Source organism: Marmota flaviventris, chromosome 6 (genome assembly GCF_047511675.1).
Source record: "Marmota flaviventris isolate mMarFla1 chromosome 6, mMarFla1.hap1, whole genome shotgun sequence".
NCBI classification, from domain to species: domain Eukaryota; kingdom Metazoa; phylum Chordata; class Mammalia; order Rodentia; family Sciuridae; genus Marmota; species Marmota flaviventris.
Window position 1 is genome coordinate 38505323 of NC_092503.1, and position 18147 is coordinate 38523469.

General features: G+C 40.0%; 1 protein-coding gene across 1 annotated transcript in view; it reads right to left on the minus strand.

Annotated features, from left to right (window-relative positions):
• The window catches only part of Tpd52l1 (TPD52 like 1), a 90423-nt gene extending 82541 nt beyond the window's left edge, over positions 1 to 7882 (minus strand). Inside the window, exon 1 of the mRNA XM_027947365.2 lies at positions 7721 to 7882. Within this exon, the coding sequence (XP_027803166.1) occupies positions 7721 to 7739 (19 nt within the window). The 5' untranslated portion in view covers positions 7740 to 7882. The remainder of the gene's footprint in view (positions 1 to 7720) is intronic.
• Positions 7883 to 18147: the final 10265 nt, after the last annotated feature.

An 18147-nucleotide genomic window follows, 5' to 3' on the forward strand; every position in this document is an offset into this window, starting at 1 on the left:
AGAATGACTGAGAGCATCACTCTGGCCTCTCTGTTGAGAATATTAGACTGAAGAGAGGCCAGGGCAAGGCAGAGACCAGTTCAAAAACTCTCATAGTAATCCAGGTGGGAGGTCTGGCCCGAGGCAATATCAGCAGAGATGGTGGCATGGTGTTCAACTCTAAATGTGTTTTGAAAGTAGAGCTGATATGACAGACTGGAATTGGGGTACAGTGAAGAAAAAAGACAAAACAAGACCTGGGGGAGGGAGATAAGTTTGGAACTTTTGCATTTGAAATGAAGATACCATAAACAGAAATGGGAATGACTTTAGGAAAGAGGGAGATGGGTGTTGGGCAGGTCCAGTTCAAGATGCTTATGAGATATTCGTGCAGACAAATCGAGTAGGCAACCTGAAGTTGAGGGGTAAGACCCAGGCTGGAAAAATAAATTTTGGAGTTGTTAGCACATGGGTCAAATTCAAAATCATGCGTCACTAGAAGATGGCCAAGAGAACGAGTGTGGACAGACAAGAGAAGCAGGTCAAGGACTGCCAGCAGTTAGCACAGATGAGAAGGCTGGTGACAGAGGAGGAAAACAAAGAGAGTTCAGTGTCCTGGAAACCCAGTGAACACAGCATTTCAAGGAGAGAGCGTGCAACTGTGCCAAGCAACGCAGACAGGTCAACCAAGATGAGGACTGAGGACTGAGACTGGGATTTGGTGTGGGGCAGGAGGCAGGGAGAACAACTGAACACTAATTTTTTTGGTCACCAAATTCAAAACCAGTACAAGACACCAGTAATGTCCCCAACTTATTTATTAGGTCCTATTACATTAAAATGAAATATTTATTTTCCCTCAGCCTGGGGGAAGGGATAAAAAGAACAGAAAAAAATCTGAGAAGGACAGAGGTCAACTGTACAGAGGTGGACAGAGGGCACCACCTGAGGGGAGACCTTTGTGCATGGGCCTCAGGGCATCGTCTGAGGGGAGAGGGTACTGAGCCCCTTGTGCTGCTCACGCATCAATCAGAATACTGGTGCCAAGTTCTTTGTCTTCCTGAGATCAGATCTCTACTCTCAGTAGTTTTTGTACTTTTCATGTGTTGTGAATTCCTGGGTAATTGCAAACAAGCATTTAATGGTGAATTCCAACACCATTAAATGAATTGGATATAAATCAATGATAAATATAAATTTATTATTGCCCTCCATTAGCCAAAGTTATAAAAAGATGCTTATGCACCATAAATTTCAGAACAGTGCTTGATATCATTGATCTTTTTGCTGAGATCTCTTGATGAAGGAAAGAAACAACTCCATAATTAAGCCAACATAGAAAAAAAAAAGGTAACACCAACTCCTTTCAAACATATATCTGAATCTCTTTGCAGATGTTTTGCCTCTGTTAACTGCTACCCAAACCCTCTCCTTTTTTAAAATGTAAGAGTCGCTTTCAAATAAATAAGACTTCTTACTTGTGAGACCAGGACTTTCCTACACTATGGAAGCCAAAACAATTTCTGGAAAGGAGGAACTAGGGTCTCAAGGTTTTCTCCTGTACACAAAACAATCAGTGGAGCACAGCTCACTCACTGTATGAGGCAATCATCAGCCCTCTCACATCTTCTGCATGTGGATTTTTTTGAAAATAGCAAAATCATGTTTTGAAGAATATCTGAATGTGTGTTATTACTTCCACATATCTGTAAACTGTGAGAGTGAAAACTGCAAGTCCTAATCCTAAGAATATGCTTCCTTCTTTGAGGGCCAGTGTCATAAGAATGTGCTATGAGAAACGACGGAACATCTGAAAAATGACTAGAACCACGCAAGGTAAGCAATAGGCCAACAATAAATAGATATTTTCCTCGTCAGCAGTGCCTTTCACATGTCAGGTAATATATGAGCACAGGGTGAGTGCTGAAAGGCCTTATGACATGCCGTTCCCAAATATGCCACTTTGCCATAAGAGTTATTTTAAGCTCAAGATATTTGAGTTCTAAAATTCCTTATCTGCCTAAAAACAAACTCCCAAAAGAACTCAACTGTCATATATCCTCCTCACTGGGAGCAACTCTTTCTTCTCTCCCAGACATTGTGACAAAACTATAATATTTTCCATTCATTCTCCTAAGGGTCAATTTATCTTTAAAAGTCATCTGTTCGCTTGATCTTGCCCTTTCCTTCTCCACCCTTTCACCGATTAAGATGGCATATAAACTCTCAAATCTCACCACTTTTCAGGCATGCACTTCTTTCCGGTGCAAGCAAAATTTCAAAATACATCTGTATGCTTTTCCTCCTGTTGATCTAGTTTTATTCTCAGGCTCCAGACAGTTAACCAAAGAGGGTAGAGGGAAGGATTTCCTCTCCTATAGTGCTTAAGAGAGCCTTTCAATGCTGTAAAACAAACTTTGAAGGTAGCATAGATATCCTGAAACTTCCTATAGGAGCCTTGTAATATTTAAAAAAATAATAACAAAAAATGAGAACTATGTTTTCATTCTGGTCATTTCTAACTCTTAAGAAAGGGAAGCCATCTTTCCCTAAGGTCCTCCTGTAGAAACGAATCCTTTATGGAAGTCAAAATGTTAGGAAATATTTATTTAGAGGCAATGTTGTTTTTAGCTCTTATTATTGCTGCTCTCAGCTCATTCATGTGGCGGGGAGGGAGGAGTGAAATCAGTGAAAAACCATAAATATCCAACAGCTAGATACTCTCAGATTGAGAAATCTGATGAGATCCCCTCCCACTTTCCTAATCCCAAATTGTTGTTTTCTTTTGAATGAATCATTTTTGCTTCCCAGATCCTTGACAAGGTCCTCTTGCTTTTGATTGAAAAGAGAAATTTCTAATTGAAAGAAAAATATGTTTTGCAATTTCCAAGGGGTTGAAAAGGATTCCATATTTTAGATACACGTCAGGACAAATGTAATTTGGGCAAGATGCAAATAACTGTAGGGAAATTTGAATATGAAATATAACACAGACATGCATTTTCAATATATGGTATATTATTTGACTATAGCGAAGTGCCAGATTTTTGCCTTTTGAAAACGACCCAACATGTTGGTGACAAAGGGTATTCTTGTGGACTTCGGTTTTATTTCTGGGAGCTTCATTTCCTGTTCTCCACATAAAAATGCAACATTTATAAACGATTCATACTGTGAAAAACTATTCAAAATGCATCATTCATTGAGGACCCAAAGCTTCCTTCTAATGCATTAAAATGTTCTGCTATCTTCCCTGGTATATTATTGATAACTCTTAATTTAATTCATTCACTTAAAATAAATTACATTTTATTTCATAAACATCCAGTGAACAGTAAAATTACATGGTTGAAAAATTCACTTTTTGCAGTCATCTTTTATGTGCTTTTAATTGAATGGTAACTCTGTAAATTTAAAAAGTGGCTTCAAGGTGTTATTGGTGGAATTCTAGAATAGCAGTAATGGTGAACATCTTCATATATAGACAGCAAGCCAGGCAGGTGACTGAGGCAGAGACCCTCATGTGATTGCCACTTTAGACCACAGAAATTTAACACAGAGATTGCTAGGGTAGCTTTAAGGACAAATCCTCTTGATCTCCCCACCTCCTCCAACAATTTTATTAGATACATTCTTTTTTGGCTTTTTTCAGTACTGTGGCTTTTTTCAGTACTGTGGTTTGAAGCCTTCCTGGAACAAGATAAGAGTAAATAAATGTCCCATGAGCAAAGTATAATGTAAGGTAATGCAACATTTTCATTTTAATGGAATTTGCAAACAGGAATAATCCAATATTTATTACTTTATGTCACTCATGGACTTCTGAGAATTCTCCTGAGTTGAATGCCTGAAAAGAAAAGCTTATTATTGTAGTAGGCTGAATAATGACCCCAGGAGACATCAGATTGTAATTTCTGGAATCTGTGTTAATTTATATGGAAAAGTGGTTTTTACAGATATGATTTACTTTAAGAGCTTGAGATGGAGAGATTATTCAGGATTATCCAGGAGGATCCTAAATGAAAATACAAGTGTTTCTGTACAAGACAAGCAGAAACTAGAGTACTTCTGTACGAGAACTTGCCACAGACAGGAGAAGACTAAGTACTATGGAGGCAGAGATTGGGTGATGTGGCCAGAGCAGGCTAGAAGCCACCAGAAACTTCAGAGATGCAAGGAAAAGATTCTTTTGTGGACTCTCTGGAGGGAGTCTGGCCTTGTCAACACTGTGACTTTTCCCAGTGACAGTGATTTTAGACTTCTGACCTCTAGAATTGTAAAATAAATTTCTGTTGTTTTTAGCCAGCAAGTTTGTGGTGATTTATAGCATCAGCCATAGGAAACTAATACAGCTATTAATTTTTTTTTAAAGAGAGAGAGAGAGAGAATTTTTTTTTGAAAAATATTTATTCTTTAGATTTCGGCGGACACAACATCTTTCTTTGTATGTGGTGCTGAGGATCGAACCTGGGCCGCACGCATGCCAGGCGAGCGCACTACCGCTTGAGCCACATCCCCAGCCCAGCTATTAATTTTAATACATAAAAGTGTTAAAGGGAAGTTTTATGTTTAGCATTAAAGATTTTGGAAAAGGCAAAAATAACAAAGCTACTATGATCTAGAGTAATAAAAAACTGAAAGGTAGTTAAAACGTATCAGGAAGTTTTTATTTTAAAAGACTATCAGGAAAATGCTATATTCCTAACCAAATTCACTTTTCCAAGATGTGTTATATACCAAAAAATCTTCATAAACTAAAAATATCCTAAATTGAAAATGCACTTAATCCACCTAACTACCAAATACCACAGCTTAGCAACACAGCTCTTTGTAGATTGTGCGCGGTTATTCCAGGTGACTGTGAGGCTGTTTAGCAGTTGTAGTTCACTGCCACCACCCAGCATCAGGAGACAGCACCACACTGCATTATTGCTATCGTGGGAAAAGATCAAAGTTCAAAATGCATATCACTTTGACTCCACCATAAGTTCAAATCTCTTAACCAAACCATTTTATGCTGGGGACTATGAAAGCAAAATTCCTCAGTTCCAGTGGAAAGTCACTGGAAATGCCCTCCTCTGTGGACTTCTCATTCCAATCCATCTCCAGCCCTTCTTGATGAATCTTTCCACTGGTAATCCTCCTTCATGTTCCCATCCTGCCAACTCCCTAGAATGTCTTGTTTTGATGGAAGTAATCTAGTCTTTCACAAAGTTAAAGAACATATTTGCAGAATTTCACTGGTGGGAAAGTTTTTAGGACCCACTATTGCATTTTCTGAATTACATTTGTACAAATAATTTCCATACCACCCTGGTGGTCTCCTCAGCAGTACAAGAAGCCATCTGGTCAGCAGATGCCTGCTGAACCTCACACATCTCTGTTCTAGATTAAGAGACGCAAAGAGAAAGAGGTAGAAAGATATATCATCCCTGCTCCAGATAATTCTAAAATAAACTATGCTGAAGGTAGAAGCTTATAATATGTTGGAAATCATAGAATTAATTTTTTCATTTAGCTCTCCCCACTCAAAAAAGTTCTATCCAATGAGGTTCTACAACCTCATTGAGTAACAGAATCACCTGGAAAGCTTTCATGTATACCCATGCCTAGGCCCCAGAGATTCTGATTTGATTGGTATGGGGTCAGCCAGGGCAAATCCAGGGGTCTTCCATATTTACAGGTGTCTGTTTCCTTGGATTCAATCAACTGTGGATGAAATATATATATATATATATATATTTTAAATTTTTGGAACATGTACAGACTTTTTTTCTATTGTCATTATTTCCTAAATAAGGAAGTATAACAATGATTTACATAGCATTTGCATTGTATAAGGTAATATTAGTGATGTAGAGACGATTTAAAATATTTGGGAGCACATGCCTAGGTCACACCCAAATACTATACCATTTTATATAAGAAACTACAGTATCCCTGGATTTTGGTCTCTTTGGGGGTCTTGAAACCAATCTCTCACTGATACCCTGGGACAAATGTATTTGGGTATCTCCAAGTAATTCTAATCTGCAAAATCAGGTTGGGCATCTCCAACATTGTTCTGCCTGCTGCAGTTCAGTTGTGAAGGCTTTCAAGTAGACCTCTTTAACCAATATCAAAGACTTTCAGCTTGGCCAATTTTATCAGGCTTCTGGACCTTCCCTAGGCTGATCTGCGCTCTCCCTTGTAAAATTCAGTTGTACCAAAGAACTACTAAACCAGTTTAGTCAGAGGCCCCCCCATCCTCCATACCTGATCATCCTCAATATCTGGCCAGGTCCCTCCACTATCCCCCCCACATGATAACTGATCACATTGGCCAGGTTTCAGCAAGAATCCTTTTGGATGGGTTTAGCCAAAGTTCCCTTTACCTCTGATGTTCTCTCTTAGTAATCTTCCACCCACAGACTCCCACACTGCCCCTTGGCTGTACATTCCCACCTGCTCATGCCATATTTGGAATTGAGCCCAAACCCTGTCCCACAGGTCCCCACAGCATTTCCATAGTCCTGAACAGTTTTCCTTAACGTGCCATCACAAATATCCTTGAATAACTTTTTCTTTAATTGGAACAAGGTTCACCCTTAGGTGAATTCCCCTTTCCTATTTACATAACAGGAGAGGAATACTGAAAGCCTCAGCTTTCTGAGCAGGATCTTGGCTGATGGAATCAAAGAGAATTCCTGCTCTTCAGACCTTTGTAGTCGGCAGCAAACCTGTTGGGTGACTTAAGACACTGCCAAATCGCCCTCCTTCAAGACGCTTCTGCCCCTAGAGGGCGCGTGCATGGGGTCTTCATTTTAGATGGACTTTTATTTATGTTTAAAAAACACACACCTCCCTGCAGCCTGAAGAAAGGTGGCCAAGACTGTAGTACAGGTTGAACTCCGCAACCCGTTCCTTTGGAGGGTGGCTCCCAGGGTTGACTCCGGAGTCAATTTCCTTCCTACCTGTCCCTGGCTCCAGAGCCGCCCACTTCTACCCCTTTCCACCGTGCGTTTATTTCCATTCTTGTTCGATTCTATAGGATCTTCCCAACCCTTGTTCAAAATGATGACCCTAAAAATATAAAGCTACCCTTCGTGAAGCCACCGCTGGTTCCGCCAACCGGTGGCCCGGGTAGCGCGCGGAGAGGACTGCCAAACACTGGCCTGGGGCCCAGAGTGGCTGCCGAGGAAGAGATCACTCCCTTATCGCTGGAACCCACGGCACACCTGTGTATTTGCTGAGGTCAGGGGGCTGGTACCACTCACTTCCCCCAGGAAGGCCGATCCCCAAGCAAGACCCCACCTCACCGTGCGCCCCTCTAGCCCCTCGATTTGGGAGTCGCAGCACGCGAGCCCACAGCTGGGTGGAGAGAAGCCGCGCTCTCTCCCCACTCCTGGGACAGGAATGGGAAGGGAACGCTGATCCCGGACCCCAGACAACAGGTCCTTTGGGTACCCGCCAGGTTGAGGGAGACTGGCTGCGGAAAGGGTTAGGACATTCCACTAGAGCGTTTCCTGCCTACAGACCGCTCCATTTATTGAACCCTGGCCCCTTCACAGATCCCCAGCCCCACAGCAAATACTGAGTTTGGCAAGAAAGCATATTCCGAGGGCGCGCTTAGGAGCGGAGTTCTGGACGCGTAGGATGGCACCAAACCGTTCTGTCCGAAGGTAAAGTTAGGTGATGCAGAAAAGGCGCCTCCACGTGAGCCTCGAGAGTCGACCCTCGGGGGCGATCGGCGACCACTCACCTTGTGCCTGCGCCTCCATGGTGGCCGACTTCGAACTGAGCGCGGCAGGGACGCCGGGTGCTTCGCAAAGCAGATGCAGCGGTGCTGAGCTCGGAACACAGCTGGCCCGGTCGCTCGCGCCCTCTCTAGGCGCTTGTCTCCAGAGCTATGTGGAGGGGGTGGGGGACTGCGAGAGGCCACCACTGGCCGCTTCTGTTACCTCCGCCCCTTCCAGTCCAGCCGGTCCACACCACGCTGCAGAGTGCGGAGCTCGGCGCCACCTGCCGGCCGCCCTGCACAGCTGGCGAAAGGCGCCCACTTCTGGCACTGGAAATGCGTGACTCAAACCAAGCCGGTGCAGGGCAGTACAATGGGAAAATACCCTGTGAGAAAGGAGGGGAGTGTGGGCTTTCAATAATGAACCATTACTACGAGCCGAGATACACAGATTCTTGCAAGCCTTGGGTCCAATATTTTTGACAACTGATCAATACATGACTTTGTTTTATTTCTGTTTAAAGACACTTTGCTTAATATATGTTGTTGATTGATTAACATTGACCAAACAGCCAAAAGCACTTAACTAGAACTGTAACAAAGTATATTAAGTTTATGTAATGTATATATTTTCTTTGAGAGGCTCTTCACACCCTTACTGTACTTAGGAACACTATACAGTGCTTCATACTACACATGGGTGCCATTTAAACAGCAAAATTACAAATAAATCTTCAAAATGGCCTATTTATAGGCTAGGGGAAGGGATGCTTGTTCATGGAATAAAAACTGAAACAAGAAGGCTGAGCAGTCTTGTTTGATCTCCGGGAAAGCCTATGCATTTGGGGGGAACTTTGTCCATGATTCCAAATTCCAGTGAAGACTGCTGGGATTATGGACTTTGTTGTGACAATTTTTAGTGAGAAGGGAAATTAATGAATATGGAATCTACGGGCAATATGCATTGTATGTGTTTATTTTCTAATCCAATAGCAGCAGGTTGTCCTCATAGGTTGAGAGGCATTCATGTTTTCAGAGAAGACTAGAAAGAAACCCACAGTCCTGTTAAAGGACTGATATGTGATTAGAAATCATGGAAGAAAATAAGAATTGTTAGCTTCTGTCTCACTCCCACTGGTCTTTAGCTGTTACAGATCTTCATTCTTTTCAATATCTACACAAATTTCATCTGTGAATACAGTATAGTTTTTATTTTCACTGGGCCTGGGATAGTTTGCCATCTAGGGAGCTGCTGTTCTCATTCTCTCTTAAAGTAGAGATAAAGGCCAGTAGGATTGAGCATGTATATTGTATTTCATCTCCCATGATTCCTGCCAAAGAGTCTTGTACAAATTTATCTCTGGAAAGCAAACAACCAGAAGGTTATATTGTATCCATGTCCAAGTTAGTCTCAAAGAATAGACTAATGAACATTAAGGGGCTCTTGCATTTTTATTTGAAAGAAATTATATTCCGGGTTTCCTGACACATGTACAAACATGTCAGTACTATTTTGTATAGAATCCCAAACCCAGGATTTTTGGATAACTTGGTGATAGTGACCAGGCATGCATGAAGTAATGACTGAGTGATTAAATCACTTTTAGACTATATTCAGTTGTTCTGGTTTTCTTAACCCTGGAAACTAAATATCAGGTTAGGGTTGACTACCAGCTGTTAAAATGAGCTAAAAATAGTTAATGACTTTCTAATTTGAGTCATCAAACTTTCATCCACACTGTGACTCATTTTTCTGATTTATCATTTTTAATATTTTAATCATTGTTTAAATCATAAAACATTAGTATCAATTCAGAAATAGTTATTGAACATCTTCTGAGAGGCAGACTGTGCTAGATGCTTAGGATATAGAGGAAGGACATTTTTTTTAACCCTTCATGATCTTTTGAAAGGGAGGGAAAATCAGATTCCTTAGGAAGCAATACCTTGTGGTAAGGGCCTTGCCTAAGGCGAGTCCAGCATTTTGGGTGCACAGAGGGAGGCCTCCTAACTGAGACTGGTAAGAGCAGATAAAGGAAGGGTGCTTTGCTTCAGCCAAGACTTGAAAGATGAAGAAATTAACCAGGTAAGTTGTATGAGCCCCTAAAACAGTGGTTTAGCCAAGGTTATTGAAGTCAACACATTATCAAAAGGAAGAGTTCATATTTTGTATCCTTTCTTTTCCTTATCACTTATAATGGTGAATTTCCTTAACTTGTTGAAAGCTTACTCATACAATCATCTTATCCCTCCTATTCATTATTCTTATAGCTAACTAATCTATGTGGAAGTCACTGAGCAGAAATGGAACTGGTCAATGAATTCTAGATCACTCAGGTGGTGATCTTTTATTTTCCTTGAATTTTTAAAAATTTGTTATTTTTAGACACACATGTAGAGTGTATTTTGACATGTTATACATACATGGAGTATGACTTATTTTAATTAGGATCCCATTCTTGTGGTTGAACATGATGTGGAGTTACCCTGGTCATGTATTCATATATAAAGATAGGAAAGTTATGTCCAATTAATTCTACTTTCTTATTCTCCTCCCTTTCATTCCCTTCATTTCCCTTTGTCTAATTCACTAAACTTATATTCTTCCTCTCCCTACCCTCCCATGTTGTGGGTTAGCATCTACATATTAGAGAGAACATTCAACCTTCGGGATTTTGGGACTGGATTAGCTCACTTAGCATGATATTCTCCAGCTCCATCATTTACTGGCAAATGCTACAATTTCATTCTTCTTTATGTCTAAGTAATATTCCATTGTGTATATATACCACAATTTCTTTATCCATTCATTTGTTGAAGGGCACCTAGTTTGGTTCCATAGATTGGCTATTGGAAATTTAGCTGCTATAAACATTGATGTGGCTGTTTCACTGGAGTATTCTGATTTTAAGTCCTTTTGGTATAAACCTAGGAATGGGATAACGGGGTCAAATGGTGGCTCCATGCCACATTTTCTGAGGAATCTCCATACTGATTTCTAGAATGGTTGCACCCATTTGCAGTCCCACCAGCAATGTGTAAGTGTACCTTTTTCCCCACATCCTCGCCAGCATTTATTTGTATTCTTGATCATTGCCATTCTGACTAGAGTGAGATGAAATCTCAGATGAAATCTCAATTCTCCCAATTGCTAGAGATGTTGAACATTTTTTCATATATTTGCTGACTGTTCATATTTCTTCTACTGATAAGTATCTGTTCAGTTCCTTTGCCCATTTACTGATTGGGTTATTTGAATTTTTGGTGCTATATTTTTGAGTCCTTTATATATTGTAGAAATTAACATACTAACTGAGGTGCATGTGGTAAAGATTTTTTTTTTTTCCATTCTGCAGGCTCTCTCTTCACATTATTAATTGTTTCCTTTGCTGTGAAAAAGCTTTTTTGATACCATCCCATTTGTTGATTCTTGATTTTACTTCTTGTGCTTTAGAAGTCTTATTGAGGAAGTCAGTTTTAGGAGGTGACCTGGCAGAGACTTCAATAGTCCAATGGATGCTGTGGTCAATAGTCCTTGCCTAAACCACTTCCAGATCACTCACAATATACTGTGCCAGGGTCACCTATGGGAGGTGAGCATGACAGATATGGGAGGAAAGAGTCCGAAGGACAGATAAAGTACACTCTTCTGGCCCATAAACCAACCTTAGTAAAACTTAGAAGGAGAATAAGGGCCTTGGGGTTCTGTTAGATACCCATTCTGAAAAATTACTAGCTGTGCAATCTAAAGCAAATTTCTTAGCCTCTATATGCCCAACTTTCTGGATTTTGTGGCAGGATATTACATGAGATATTTATTTATGTGTTATTTCCTTACCATCCCTTTGGGTACCCATATTTCTGAAGTACTAGTTCCCAGCTTCCTTGTGCATGAGCACCAGACAAAGGGCTTTGTGATATTTCTGATATTTGGACCCCACAGCCCAGGTATACTAGCTTATTTTTTGAGAACTCTCTAGGTAATATCAGTGTGTTTCCAAGATTGAGAATGGCTGTTTTAGAAACTTTCTATAGCAAAGATGAAATGTACTAAACTCTTGGCTTTTAAATTTAAAAGTTGCCACCCAGGTAAACAGAAATAATGAAAAAGAAATGTGTACAGACTCAGCAAGGATCTTTGGCCCTTAGTCCATGGGAATTGGAAAGGCAGAGAAATTGGGCAGGGCAGAGAAGTTTGAAGGAGGGTTTAGGTATGTGTCTGTCTGTGTATCTCATTCCCAAACCCTACAGAAGCAAAGAGAGCCTGGCCTGGACAGTCCTATTTGGAACTCTGATTCCCAGATAGTTTTGAGAAATATATGAGGAACAGGGTGCTTCTTGTCATTTTGATTTTCCCACCCTTTCAGTTGGTATAGGGAAGCTGCTAGGAGCTCTCTCCATACCCACAAAGGGCATTGGCGTTAAGGTAGAGAAAACCTGCTAGCAAGCCTAGAACATCCCGGGGAGGCTGGAGAAAGGAAGGCAGGATCACTCACAGAGAGGAGGCACTGTACCCTGCTAGGCAGGCCATGTCTTGCAGGACCTTCTCCCAGCCAGAGGACTACCAGACCTCCCCCACACACCCACAATGAGCCACAGAGCATGGCAGGAGGACTTGGGAAGTCGGCCATGCCACCAGCGCTGGCTTCATTAAAGAAGGTAAACGCTAGGGAGTTTGAAATTAAAGAGACAAGACTCTAATTACCTTTAAAACCAGCTCCAGGACGCTTCTCCTAGCTCCAGCCTCCAGCCACTTAATGCGGTAGCAAGGTTTACTGAAGAGGCTAGCGAGACAGAACATGCCAAGGAGTGGACTTTTATTGGGGAACAAAAAATTCCAGGGAAAATCCCATCCAATGAAGGTTAACGGGGACAGCATCCCAAGGTCAGGGGTGACGACTGGGTCTTCGGGGCAGTGGCCAGACACATCTCTGCATGGACAAGCCCTCGGACCTGGAGAAGGGTGGGGAAAGCTCTGACACAGCTGTGCCTAAGCACCTCTCACCCAGTCAGGGGGTAACTCAAATCACGTGCGAGGATGGCTGCCCACAGGGAAGAGACCATGTGAGTGCCCAGAGTGGGCCCCCTGCACTGCTTTTTCTCTACCTCCTCGAACTTTGCAGTTCTCAGGACTGCAAATGGTGTCTGAAGTTCAGAGAGTTGGCTGTGGAGGTCAGGGAGATTTAGCAGGCTGTGGTCTTGCCAGGATCACTGAAATAGAAAGCCCAGAGGTCGAGTCAACACCAGAAGAGTGTGGCACAAGGTCATAAGTAGGGCCCCTGGTTCTAAGGGACCTGTTAGATGAGGAAACATGCTGTCGACCTTACCCAGCCTATGGAAGCATTGGGGGCTTTTCCCCTTCTTTGCAATCTCCACCGTACTTTTCAGCCAACAGGAACTGGTAACTAGAAGAGAAAGGATCTATAGGGACCTGAAAAATCAGAAAATCAGGTTAACTTTCACAGTTACACACACACACACACACACACACACACACATTTTTACTGGATCCATAAATTATGCATGTATGTCCAGAGAATTCAGAAGATAAAGGCACTTTCTTTTTCATTTTCAAGATAAATTATTTAATTGTATCCTGAATTTCTACGTACAAAGGTTACTCATTTAAAACTTTAAAATATATAATCACTAAAATTGCAATCTCTACCATTCATCTAAAATTTATAAACGTTTTAAGGTTTTAATGCAAGGTTTTTTAACCTCAGCCCCATTTACATTTTTTTTTCCTGGATCATTCTTTGGTGTATTGTAGGATGTTCAGGAACAGGACTGGCTTCTCCCTGTTAGAGATAGCTAGTAGCAGCTTCACAGTGGTGACCATCAGAAATGTCTGCAGATTTTGCCCCTTGTCTCCTGGAGGGCAAAACTTCCCCAGGGGAGTGAGAACCATGGCTTGGATTCTTTTTAGAAGACTCCAAGTCATTGATTACCTGGTACAATACAAACATGCCTACAGTGAAGGGAAGTCCTCTGAGCCTAGTCAGGGATGGAGATTTTTGTCCCTAATTTCCACAAAGAACTGCTCTTGGAGTTTTTCTGTCTCCTTTATCCAAGAAAGGACATAGGGAAATTTGCCTCCTTCCTAAAGAGAGAGCGGAAAAGCAATAGGAGGAAGAATGGCTGAGGAAAGTAGTAGACATTTTTTCTCTTATTTACTTTGGGATGGTGAAGTGGGGAATTGAACAAACAGATCCATATGAGTTCTGTCCAGGGAGGGTTACATTTCATTTCAAATTGACTGGTGTTCTTATCTGATCTATTTTCTTGAGAGGTAATAATAATGAGGATTAGGAAGGATTTGGGTGCCATGATCTTTCATTCCAAAACCTGTAGTTTGCAAAATGGTTACTTTAAGGCTGATTATATTTCTTTGTTTATTTTTTAAAAGTATTTTCTGCCTAGTTTTTATTACGTTTCCTATCAAAGATGTTCAACTCTTCCAGAAACACTGAGGAAAGAAAGAAAGAGAAAAAAAAAAAAGAGTATTGTCCCTAAGGTTAGGCCAATACATGGTATGGCAGGTGTAATGGACACAAGAGAACTTCAAAGAAGAGGCCCAAATGGATAGAAGAAGACAAAGGCCTCCATCATACAGTGAATTGCCTATTTTGTTTTGTTTTCATTTCTTAAAAGATGTTTTACACCCCAACACCACCAAAAATTAAAATAAAAAATAAAAAGAGTTATAATTTCTTTTTTCCCCCTGTTTTCCTATTGTTTTAAGTTATACACAATAGGAGAGTATATTTTGACATCTTTATACAAACATGGAATACATCTTATTCTAATTAGAATCCCAGTCTTGGGTTTGTACATAAAGTGGAGATTCACTATGGTATATTCATATAAGTACATAGGAAAGTTAAGTCAGATTCATTCAACTGTCTTCTCTCTTCCTATCCCCCACCCCTTCCCTTCATTCCTTCCTTCCCCTTTGTCTAATCCACTGAACTTCTCTTTTCCCCTCCCCCCACTGGTTGTATGTGTTTTTAAGGATAAAACAATCAAGTCCTGTTAGTGAAGATTTGTGAAATGGTTTTCCCAAGATTTAACACAATTTTTGTTAAGTTTATCTTAAAACAGGGAGTGGGATCCAATAACTTTTATTATTCATTTTAACATTCTGATTAGAAACTTTGAAAAAAATCAATTTACACATGGATTTTGATATTCCTTTCAACCTATACATTAACTTTACAGAAATTAAAATATCAAGTATTTTTAAGCCATAGAAAAACTAAAAGAAAATTTAGTTGAGTATTTATTAATTTTTCATCTTACACAGTGTGTTCAGAGTTTATGTGAAGGTGAGGGGAAGACATGTTCTCTGGATAAAGGCAACCTTGGTATGCAGATAAAAGTCTGTAAGGTGATAAAAGCTGTCCTACACCTTTACTAATCAAAATTTGATTTGTGGATATATGCCGCAGTCTGGCTGGGCACACAATCACGAGCCACCACACAGCTTGTAGATTCAAACAGCAACTCTTTATTCCCGAACTCACACCAGCTGTCTACAATCACGTTCTGGGGAAATCCACGTTCTCTGCCCAAATCCACCCCCACTGGGCTTCTGTCTCCCAAAAAATACTGTCTGAATCCCGTGAGAACTCAAGGGGAACTCAGGCAGCAGGATACGCCCTATTCCCAGCAGGAATAATCTTAAACCTTAAACCTGGAACCTAAACTGGGAACGCCCTAAACCCGATTATCTTAAACCGGGAACACCCTAATCCGCCCTGGTCCTTGAGCAAGGTCACCTACATTCAATGCCACTGCAACATGTCAGCAACATGGGGTACGCTGGCAAGGAAATTGTCATACCTACTTGGCTAATGGCTCCCAGCACATGTCCATAAATTGCTAAAGGTTTGCAATCAATTATCTCAAATAATATTTCATCTGTGCTCATAAAAAGTATACACATTTTAATTGTTGGGACCTTTTACCTCTCCTGGGACCCAGGCCATTATTGGGTGGTGGCTGAGGTGGCCTCATGGGTTCTTCCAGAGCATTTCCATGTACATGACCTCGCTGGATTGGCGTCCGCAGGCTTTTAGCCCCTGCATGGGCTTTTGACTTTAGTGCTGCCTAATGGTTTAATCTGAAATCTTCCTAGGCCCCTTAGTGATAGTGACGTAACTGCCCCTTATTCGTTCTTCCTACTGTCTCTTCTTACTGCCTCCTATCACTACATAACCTTGTCCCTGACACAATAAAATTGAGATTGTTGCACCTTCTTGGTTGACTCATCTCCCGACTCAGTGTGATTGTGGGCCAGGTTGTGTGGTGGGCCAGGTTGAGATACTTACCCTCTCCCTCAGCCCAGGAGACACTAGCTGGTCTAGTGCGCTTCACTACCTCTGCCAGAGCGTGGTTCCGACAGCTAATGCCTCTGAGACGACAGGCTGATCCTGCCTGCCTCCCATGTACCCTTTGTCACAGGGAGCGACATTAATGTGAGACCAAATAAAATCCAGTGATAGACATTAATAGAATATCTCAAATAAGTATTTAATAAAAAGGCTAGCAAATTCAGGGTCTTTAATGAAACTTTAATAAAATTTATGAGACAAGGAAACTGAAAGCACAATATTTTCTTAGGAACTCTTCTGTTTGGCTTTATCTTGTTTACAATATAGAAGCTTTTTCTAAGAATGCAGGGAGTATGAAATCTTCTAAGGCTATCTTGCTGTTTTCTCCATTAAACCCCTTGTCTTAAAAAAAATCTTGAATCTATATTAATCTTTGTAATTTTCTGACTACATATATAACATATTTTTCTCGAGAATGCAGTGAGGTCGCTGTTTCCAAGAGCTCTTCAATTCTGAAATATAAGAAGTGTGTTTCCAGGCATTGAAACCCAAAGGCTCAGCTAGACACAATGGAGTGAGCAGAATATATAAAAATCTCTCATGACAAATCTGAACTCTGGTTTTCCCAACCATATGAAGTCTATTGGAAGAAGATTCCAAGTAATTTGGCAAGTCGAAGCAAAATATATACTTTGATATTCTTTTCAGGAGTAAGCCATGTGATGTTGCAGGAAGGCAGATTTTAGTGCTGAATTTCTGGTTGTATCCCCCCAAAAGTTGTTCCATGCATATCATGCAAGAATGTAACCTCCAAAAAATAAATTAAAAGGGGAGAAAATTGGACTTAAGTAGGCTGGATAATATTTGCATGTTCATGCATTTTTACCACACATCATACATTCTTATTTCTTCCTTGCTCTGATGTGCTTTCATTTTTCATTTTGGCTTAATATGTTATCACTTAATAATAATTCAGTAAATTTAGTTAGAACAAGAAAGTCACCTAATGACTCATGTCTTAGGGATGGTTTCAAAAAAAAAATAATAATAATTGTGCATTTTGTACCATAGAGTATTCCCAGTGTTTCCTAGAATTGTTGCAACTGATGCTGGAAGCTTTGAAATAGAGCAGAAGGCATAAGGGCTGTGGCTTGTGACCCTTCCCAAAGTAGGTAAGATTGATAGACATTGAATGCAAACAAACAACTATGCATCATTGAATTTTTTCCTGTCACTAAAATGCTAGCAGAGCTCAAGGAATTGTGAGTCCCTTTTTCTACAGTACAGGAAAAATAAGAAATTTAAAGACTTGAGTTACATACAATTTCTGATAACGTACCTTAGTACTTAGGAGGTTCTCAACTTAAAAACACAAAAAGAGAAATGTCATCATTTTCCATAGCATTTGGAAACTTTCCATAGGTTGGAAACTTTACTATCAGAGCTCATCAGTTCTCAGACATTTATATGTTTTGAATACTTAGCCAATCTGAGATTGGGATGCATCTTCCAGTTGTTGTCTCAGTGATTTTGTTCATGCCTAACAACTGATGGCATCTTAATTTTGGTAAAATAATGTAAATGTTAAGGTGAAATTTAGAAATAAGAAAGGAAAAGCTGATATGTGTAGCTACTGGGTGTTTTGTCTTCCTTTTTTATTTTTGTAAAGTAAAACAAAAGATAACCCAAAAGTTTCTAGTTTAAGTTAGGTAAAATCAAAGAGGAGAAAAAAGGAGATAATATAGCTAATACTTCTCTGCCACCTGTAATTTCTAAAACCACTAAGAGCATTTTTATTAAAATTAACTTTTTTGACATTTATATTAAATTATATAGTAAATATTAAAGAATTCAATCTATATTATATTATTTAAATTTACTTTGTTAAATTGTATTAATTTAAATGAAATTTAATGAATTTTTCAATATAAATCATACTATCATTTAATATAAGTTAATAAACAATATCAGTTAATAAAATAAATTTAAATCAAACAATAGTATTAATAAAAGAAATTTAAACAATACTAATAAAATAAATTTAAGTTAGATTAATTTATATTAAATGATAATATAATTTATATTTAAAAATATATTAAATTTTGTTTAAATTAA